Source organism: Silene latifolia, chromosome Y, assembly GCF_048544455.1.
Source record: "Silene latifolia isolate original U9 population chromosome Y, ASM4854445v1, whole genome shotgun sequence".
Classification (NCBI taxonomy): Eukaryota; Viridiplantae; Streptophyta; class Magnoliopsida; order Caryophyllales; family Caryophyllaceae; genus Silene; species Silene latifolia.
The window spans coordinates 443659529-443669356 of record NC_133538.1 but is presented as its reverse complement, the minus strand read 5'-3'; the positions used below and the strand labels follow the sequence as shown (position 1 = coordinate 443669356).

At 38.4% G+C, this 9828-nt stretch overlaps 1 protein-coding gene across 1 annotated transcript; it reads right to left on the bottom strand.

Moving 5' to 3' along the window:
- Positions 1-1627: 1627 nt before the first annotated feature.
- LOC141632709 (uncharacterized) lies at positions 1628-5324 on the bottom strand. The gene is made up of 3 exons (XM_074445228.1): positions 3845-5324; positions 3373-3512; positions 1628-3223 (listed from the first exon to the last, which is right to left on the bottom strand). Exons 1-3 carry the CDS (start codon positions 5322-5324, stop codon positions 1628-1630), a joined length of 3216 nt encoding a protein of 1071 aa, XP_074301329.1.
- Between the last annotated feature and the right edge of the window lie 4504 nt (positions 5325-9828).

Here is a 9828-nt window from a genome sequence, read left to right as displayed (position 1 = left end):
CCATGCCTGTCCATTGCTTCACAATCATGGGAAACCACTCCAAAAACACCATCAAACTCCACAGCTACGTCATCACATAAAACCTAAACACGCCTTCTAAAAGCGAATCATTCATCACCATGAAGTGCCAATCTATAGACATCATCATCACCAACAAAACACTCATATGCACCATCAAACTCATGGTCATGTTACTCATCCCTATCATGGCATTATGGCAAGCCAATTCATAAACATTACTCACACGTAGCTCATCATCATGAGAAACAAATACACAAGAAGCAAAATCATGTAAAACCTCGAGCATTATTATAAAAAATTACCACAAAAACATCATACAAAACCATCCATAAAAAAACATCGTCCATTGCCTCATCATCACAAGAAGAATCCAGGCGCCCGCGTGAAATGACTCGTCCATTTGTCGTCTTAGAGACCGTATAAAGTCTAATATTTATGAATCGGAGCGAGTAAACAAGAAATACAATTAAATTAAACTAAAGATAGCTACAAAATGAAAAAGGAACTAGTGATTACTAAATTATTTATCATATCATATTTACAAAAATGAGATTATTCCCAAACTCATGTTCCTGTAATTTTCTTATGGTAGTACTAATTAATTGAATCAATTTTTGATTTGATGTTGGGCTCATATCACTGTTATCTCCTACAATCGTTACTAATTCCAAATAAATGAATATATGCAATTTAATAACCTATAAACAAAATAATCAACACTAAGCTAAATAAATGCACCAAAACACTCCAGCTTTAGGTGAGTGATCTCGAGATTTCGCAAGTTTTTTTTAATTTTACGGTATAAAATACAAATGTGTATAAAATTTCACGGCTTAAACTATATCACCCCATGTCAAGATTATGAAACGATATAACTGAACGACTTGACTTTGTCATTAATCATATGAACGTATTTATAGGAATACATACGACGCCCTTGGTTACATAACCTAGGCTCAATACGACGGCAATACAATAATAGTAGCCCGACATACAATAGACTCCGTTACCCCCCTCAAGTTGGAGCATACGGATTGTAAATGCCCAACTTGGACACCAATGACGTGAACTGGGCAACACCTAAAGCTTTCGTGAGAACATTCGCAAGCTGAAGCTTAGTCGATACATAGGATGGCGCGACAAGGCCATCTTTAATGGCATCACGAATAAAGTGACAATCAATGTCAATATGCTTCGTGCGTTCGTGAAAAACAGGATTACGAGCAATGTGCAAGGCAGACTGACTATCACAAGATACAGGTACCGCAGCGGAATGTGAATTACCCAGGTCCAGGAGCAAACTGGTTAGCCACTTTATTTCACATATAGTAGCAGTTAACGCACGATACTCGGCTTCAGCTGAGGAAAGCGAGACAGTGGCTTGTTTCTTGGTTTTCCAGGAGACAATGGATGTGCCAAAAAAGGCAATCCACCCAGACAACGAACGACGAGTCGAGGGGCACGTGCCCCAGTCGGAGTCACACCAACCAGACAGAGTGAGGTGGGCATCACTGCGTAACAAAATACCTTGCCCAGGAGTACCCTTTAAATATCGGACCGTACGAAGTGCAGCATCCCAATGGGTGGTCTGAGGTGCGTGCATGTATTAGGAAAGAATGTGAACAGCATACGTGAGATCAGGACGGGTAACAGAAAGATAAACTAACCTGCCCACTAAACGACGATATGGCTCGGGGTCGCGTAGAACAGGACTGGCCGAATTCCCCAAGGTGTGATTTTGCTCAATTGGGGTAGGGGCAGGCCTGCTACCAAGATATTCGACCTCAGAGATGACGTCTAAGGCATACTTACGCTGACATAGAAATATCCCATCAGAATTTCGAGCAACTTCGATGCCAAGAAAATATTTTAAAGCACCCAAATCCTTCATGTGGAAACACTCGTGAAGGTAGTTCTTGAACTGTGTGATAGCAGTCAAATCATTTCCGGAGACAATTAAATCGTCAACATAAATAAGGACCTGAAGTTGTACCTTAGTTTTGACAAAAGTGAAAAGCGAGTAATCTGCATAACTCTGTTTGAAACCATAACTCTTCAGAGCAGTACCCAATTTCGCAAACCAACAACGAGGGGCCTGTTTGAGTCCATACAACGACTTACGCAACCGACATACCAAGCCTACAGTGGGAGAATGAAACCCATGTGGTAAACGCATATATACTTCCTCATCCAAATCATCGTGAAGAAAAGCATTATGTACATCCATCTGATGAAGGACCCAATGTCGTGCAGCCGCGACAGCAAGGAATGTGCGTACTGTACTCATCTTAGCTACATGAGCAAAAGTCTCTGCATAATCAATTCCTTCTGTCTGATGGTTACCAAATACAACCAACCGAGCTTTCAACCGTTCAATAGTTTCATCTGACTTATATTTAATTTTATAGAGCCACTTGCTACCAAGAGCCTTTTTCCCTGGGGGCAACGGTTGTAATGTCCATGTCCCATTATCTACTAACGCACGCATTTCTATTTCCATTGCTTTTCTCCACCCGTCATCTTTTACAGCCTCTTTGAATGATCGTGGCTCCATGTGACTTGCCACAGCTGCCATGTAAGTACGATGGGCAGTAGAAAATTTAACACTATTTACATAATTAATAAGGGGATACGGCATACCTGAGAGAGGCGGTGACATAGTGACCCGATTGGAGGAGGACGGACTACTACCACGCAGAGTGTGTTCAACAAAAAAATCACGAAGATTTGAGTTCAGAATTTTCACGCGACGACCACGGCCAAGGACAGGCTCTTCCACGGCCTGATCAGACCCCGTATTAACGGCCTGGTCAGTACCCACATCCACGGCCTGATAAGTGCTCACACCCATGGCCTGATCATTACCGCCAGGAATTTCCGGAGAAGCTGTGGTATCCTCCGTGGCTGGACCCGCGCTAACCATGGGCTGGTCATCACTAGGAGTAGCGGGCACCACCTCATGAGAGCTATTCTCATCACAGTCGACGATGAACTCGTCATTGCTAGTGTGAGTGGGCTGATTAGTCACAACCGAGGTGAGCCCATCACGATACGGAAAACAATCCTCATAAAACGTGACATCTCGGGACACGAAAAATTCACGAGTGTCCAAGTCATACAGGTACCATCCCTTTTTGCCAGACGGATAGCCTAAGAATACACATTTACGACTGCGGCTAGAAAATTTATCGGACTTTGCCTTCTGATTGTGAGCAAAACACAAGGAACCAAACAGTTTAAGATGGTCAAATGGGGGAGGTGAATTAAACAAGACCTCATAGGGAGTAATACCTCCAAGTAAAACAGACGGAGTACGATTAATAAGATGAGCAGCAGCGAGGGCACACTCACCCCATGGGCAGCCCGGCATGGAAGCGTAAGGCCCGTGCCACATTGAGTATATGCTGATGATTTCGCTCTACGCGCCCATTCTGCTGAGGGGTACCCACGCATGATGAGTGAAACAATATACCCTGCTCCTTGAAATACGGCTGTAGACAGTGAAATTTGGTCCCATTATCACTGCGAATAATTTTGAAGTACTCCTGAAAACTGACGGGTAATCATGGCCATAAATTGCATGAATTTTTCATATACTTCTGTTTTAGTACGCAATAAATAAATCCACACAGCACGCAAAAATCGTCAACAATGGTAAGAAAATAGCGCGCCCCACACGAGGCTGGAGAGTCATATGGTCCCCATAGGTCACAATGAACGAGCTCAAACAAACAACTGCTTTTATTATTGCTTATGGGAAAACTATTACGGACATATTTTGTACGATGACATATTTCACACGGTTTAGTCAAAGTGTCTTTACTAGTACGAACAAACGGAAGTAAATGTACTACTTTAGAGGACAGATGTCCCAATCTATGATGCCATATATCCACAATTGACCCAACAGAGACCCTACTTGTGATGATCTCCGGTTGCTGACGCAGGTAGTATAGTCCGTCCAATCGATCACCCTTGCCAATCGCCGCTCTCGTATGACGGTCCTCTATGATACAATGTTGAGCATTAGTTACAAGTTCACAATTAAGGCTGACACTTAATTGTGACACGAAAATTAAATTAAACCGTAAATTGGGAACGTAGAGAACAGAATCAAGAATAATAGAAGGAGTAAGGACAACACGTCTCACTTGGGATGCGTTGATTTGCATGCCATCAGGAAGACCCACGGCCCGACTTTCAACCTGTCGCGGGTTAAGGAGGCAAGAATAATTTCCCGTTACGTGATGCGAACATCCCGTATCAATAATCCACTTACCCGCAAAAGTATGACTCAGCGTACCATACTTAATGACGTCCTCCTGCGCTCTTCCATCGACAGCAGCAGCAATGACATTATTCGCGTCCTGTTTTTGTTCGGCCTGAGCACCATCATTCCGACCAGTCCCGCGGCCAGTACCTGTGCCTGTACGACCTCCACCGCGGCCTGAACCCCCACGATGGCCACTGGCGCCTTTCCCAGAACCTCCTTTATATGGTTTTTTAATTCCTTTCAAATCATACCACCAATCGGGTAACTCCTCCATTAAATCAAAACACATACTACGATCATGACCCTTTCTATTACAATTATCGCAAAGTAGATGTTGACATTCAGTCCGAGATAATTCAGAGGAGGGGCGAGGTAGAATAGGATGAGAGTCCGTGGTACGAACAACAAAGTTGGAAACGGCAGTAGTGTTTTCAACCGATAGAAGACCGAGCAAGAACTGATGAAGACGGTCAAAATCACGGCGTTCAGCATATTGCTTACCGATATTACACTCGCACTTGCGGCATTGGCAGGTGATGATTGGTTCGAAGGTGTCCAATTCATCCCATAGTTGACAAAGTTTTCCATAGTACATAGCAACAGTCATGGACTCAGTTTGTCGACATTCATGAACACCCGATTTTATTTTTTGAATACGAGGACCATCAACAATGCTAAAGCGGTCATTAATATCATCCCACAGTAATTTTGGAATTTCATAATTAGGAAGAAGAGCCTTTACCTCCGGTTCAATTGTGTTCATGAGCCACGAAACGAGCAGAGCTTGAACGGTATCCCAATCCTCCGGAGTGCAAGGGGGTTTGGGTTCGTTGATGGTGTCGTTGAGAAGCCCAAATTTGCGACGTGCTTTCAGAGCGGTACAGACTGAATACGACCAATCATCGAAGTTATTAAGATTGAAGCGAACATCAGTAATACGATCTCCAGGTTTGTCATTCTGACCGTCAAAGTATGGAGACGAGGGTTCAATTTTGGTTAGTACAGACGTTTCAGGGGCATCGCCAGACATGGCGGCTCCGTGTTTAGGGTTTATGATTTTAATTTTGTTGTGTATCCTGATACCATGTCAAGATTATGAAACGATATAACTGAACGACTTGACTTTCTCATTAATCATATGAACGTATTTATAGGAATGCATACGACGCCCTAGGTTACATAACCTAGGCCCAATACGACGGCAATACAATAATAGTAGCCCGACATACAATAGACTCCGTTACCCCAAAATTTTAAATGTTGGTTATAGTTCTGCAATCCGTGTTATGACTCCACTGCTCAAATTTCTAGTTACACCATTTTGTACGGGACGATTTCGTCCATTGGATTTCGATATCACATGAACCTAGTTATACTTTTGTGCAAATAGATAAACAACATATACATAAAAATCACTTTCAAAACAAAAAATACTAAATAATAGACCGAAATATTCAATAATGTAAATCGACAAATAACTAAGATGAATAGATCCAAAGCTAACACCATTTAATAAGCAAAAACCAATCCTTCTATTTTGCCATCAAACACGCCACACATTAGTACGTAGATTAGTTGGTACATGCTAAAGCTACCAATAGTCTATGCATACTCTCTGGCCAAGCCCTAAAAATGCACCAATGCTAAAACTCATGAGGGAAAGAGTTTTACTACATGGTTCGACTTCAAACTAAAGCATATGGTACACACGCTAAAAAAAAAATCAAACCTCACGCAAAATGAAGTGTATATTTCATCATAAATTCTCATTTATGACGTCTCACACCCGATTAATAGATTGTTAAAAACAGAAGGTAGTTGTGAGATGTCAGGAACACTTTTTCGTTACAAGTAAGAATAGCGGATGCTTCTTACCCCAACTTCCGAACAGGCAAACGGTAATCATACATGGACCCCATTCATCAAATAAAACACAAATTCTCATCTGTGACGGACGCTATCCGTCACAAATGAGAGACGGAGCGAATAGGTACCATATTACTTAATATGGGCTGGATAGTACAATGCTAGTGGATTTTGTGTTTAATATATAATATTATAGTGGGGGACATTAAGGTACATTGTATTTAATGCACAAATGCATGAAAAATAGCACCAAATCATCCTTTATTCTTTACGTCAAACACCCATCAAACAAACCTGACTTCTCCATCAACCCTACATACACCCCATGCTCAATATTTCAAATTTTATGCCTCAAATCTTCATATTCATCCATTCAAATTATCATTAAAATTTCATATTTTGCTATCACATAAACCCACACAAATAAAATAAGAAAATAACTTTATTAGGTTTTTTTGCTATCAAATACATCCACCCAAAAAAATTCAAAAATAGCAGAGGATGGCTACTTGACGGTTTTAGGGGAGCAAATCGATGATGTAAGGAATGAGGATGATGGATTGCTTGATGGTAATTGATTAATGTGTTATTTTTTTATTTATGTAAAATGTTTCAATTTTTATGTCATTTTTCACTGAAAGTTGATAACTTTATTAGGTTTTTGTTTGATTTATTTTTAAAAGTTTGAGTCTTTAGTGTTTTGATGTGTAGATCTGAGAATATTTTTTTATTTATGTAAAAAGTTTCAATCTTCATGTCATTTTTTACTCAAAGTTTCAAAATTTCATTTAAAATTGCAAATACATTATACCCAAAAAAAAAACATGGTAGAGGAGGTAGCTACGACGACAATAGAGGATCAAATTGTTGATGTTGAGAACGAGGATGGTGTATTGCTTGATGGTAACGACGAAGATTTGTGACGATGTTGATTAGTAAAGGTATGTATTCTTTATTATTTAAGATGTTGGTTTTGTTGATGATATTTAGGGTAATATATTTCGACTGTTGTTGGGGTTGAAAATTTTAGATGAAAATTTTGAATTTGGAAGATTTTAGATGAAAATTTGGAAGATTGTTGGTCTTGTTGTTTTTGTTGTTGTTGATGAGATTTTAAGATGTTGTTTTTGTTGATTAGATTTTAAGATTTGTTTGATGAGATTTTAAGATGTTTTTGTTGTTGTTGATTCAATTTTAGATGAAGGTTTTAGTTGATTATGAAGATTAACATAAAATGACAAGCACAAATACGTCTATAAAACTGATTTCTACACTAATTTAACGTTGCATAAAATGCGTTTTCAAAAGTTTATACAGTCAGTCATATATGTTACCATTTTAGCGTACAGTGTGACCACCTTTATGGGCACAGTGTTACCATTTTAACCAAAGTTTTAAATTTGGTTGCTCTTATCATAGGTACTGATCTTTCGGGGTGTTCAGACTAAGATGATATCATTTCTTAACAAAAAATCCTTGTTCAATTGTGACCATATGATTATACAATTGTGATAGGATGTCGCAACCTAATCAAAGATAAATACCCTAGACACAAATGAATGTAGTAATAGGGGTCGAACACAAGGAGATGGGAGTTGCTAAACAAGTTGTTATGGGTTGAATTCTATCAATGTCGGTTATCTATTGGTTTGGTTGGGTTTATGAAACAATAATAATAAAGGGAGAGTCTAGGGAGGTCGGGTCACACATGCAAATTATGTAAATGCTCAAGCTAAACATAGGAGTTGATAAAATCGTTAATTGTTTAGGCTTAAAGACAACCACCTCTCGGCCTTATTGTCAACCATATAACGGGTCCTAACGAGCTCTCGCTATGGCTTGGTCGTCTACTAAAACATGCTTAGTCTAATTCATATTCGTGCCTCTCGACTTATAAAAGTGAATTAACAGATTTAATCTAAGATAGTGGCCAACAATCAAAGACTAATAAAATAATGCAAGCATGTTAAAGAAAATAATGAATTGATATTTAAACATCCTATTTCAACAATTGTAAATACTACTCATGCACGGCTCCCTTAATCCCTAGACTAGCGAATTACTCATGCATAATGGAAAATAATCTAATGACAAATGATATAATAAAGATGAACATTAATAAAAGAATAACGAAACAATACTAGAAATAAGATTACCTTAACAATTGGAAATGGACTTGGAAATGAAGAACAAGATAGAACAAATGGAAATAACTTGAAGATGAACTTGTAATATAAATTGAAATGCTTAAAGAAATTTGTTTATAACAATAAGGAAATGCTAAAAGGATATCTAAACTACATTTTATTCTGAAAACTTAGCCTAAAGTGTATGGAAAAAGTGTCTGTAAGTGTGTGGATATAACACCCTTTATATAGGACCAAAGGGAGCAATGGAAATAAGATAAAAGGGGTTAACCCCGATCGGGGACACCCTACCCCGATCAGGGTCATGATGTTTTATGATTTTTCTCTTAAATCCGTCTTTAATTGCATGATGAATCCAATGTGAGCTATTAACCCATCTTTAATCCTCCGGTTAATTGCACAATGAGCATCCTAAGCTTGGCATTCTCAACTTGAACTTGGTCTTCTCTTTTGGGCTTTAATTTGTATGATCATTTTGCATATCAACCCAAGCTTCATACTTCTTACCCGGGCTTGGAAATTACCAAAATACCCTTCCGAGGTCATGCTTAGTCTTTTTAGCCTCGTGAACTCATGTGCTTGCTTCTTTGATGGGAAAAAGCTACTAAAAGCTTAATTTCCTACAAAACACAATGAAAACAAGCAAACACAACTAGAACACAGAATTAGCTCACAAACACATTAATAGAAGTGCGATAATCAAATAAACCGAGCTAAAATAGGGGGTTAAAGTATATATAAAATGGATTTCTCAAATTGTCTCCATATCAGCTTAGTCTAAACATGGTGACATATAAGTGATTGATGAAAATATGATCACCTTAGCCGAGGAATGTACCAATGTTATGTTTTAAATTATTCTTAACATGTTAACATAATAGACTAAACATGGTGACATATATGTCATTGTTCAAAATGTGACCACCTTATCAAAGATATGTACCAATAATATTATGTTTTTTGATGTTATAAATTATCCTTAAGATGTTAACATAATATAATGAACATGGTGACTTATATGTGATTGTTGAAAATGTGAGCATGTTTTTGCAAATATGTGACCATGTTTGAGAAAGGTACCAATATTATTAACTTGTTAACATAATTGACTAAACATGGTGACAGATATGTGAATGTGACCACTACCTTATCAGAGATATGTACCTATCTTAGCCTGATTATACAACTGTCACCATATTAACATATTTAATAAGCATGGTGAGTTATATGTAATTGTTGAAAATGTGACCATATATCAAAGATATGTACTTATATTTTAGGAACATACAAATATTATTAACCTGTTAACATAATTGACTAAACATGGTGACATTTATGTGAATGTGACCACCTTATCGAGATATGTACCTATCTTTGTCTACTATACAATTGTCACCATAATGACATATATGTGAATGTGAACAACTTGGCACATCTTTTGGTTGTGTTCAAAATGTTATTACCTGAATATGCATACAAAGGAGAATGTGTCACAATATTACCATCTTAGTGTGTAAGAAC

Coding starts and splice junctions, on each gene's coding strand:
- LOC141632709 (XM_074445228.1), bottom strand. CDS start 5,324: ATGTCTGGCGATGCCCCTGAAACGTCTGTACTAACCAAAATTGAACCC. Junction 3,513..3,844: donor ACTTCCGTTTGTTCGTACTA/GTAAAGACACTT, acceptor CACTGTCTACAG/CCGTATTTCAAGGAGCAGGG. Junction 3,224..3,372: donor CATGCCGGGCTGCCCATGGG/GTGAGTGTGCCC, acceptor GCTCACAATCAG/AAGGCAAAGTCCGATAAATT.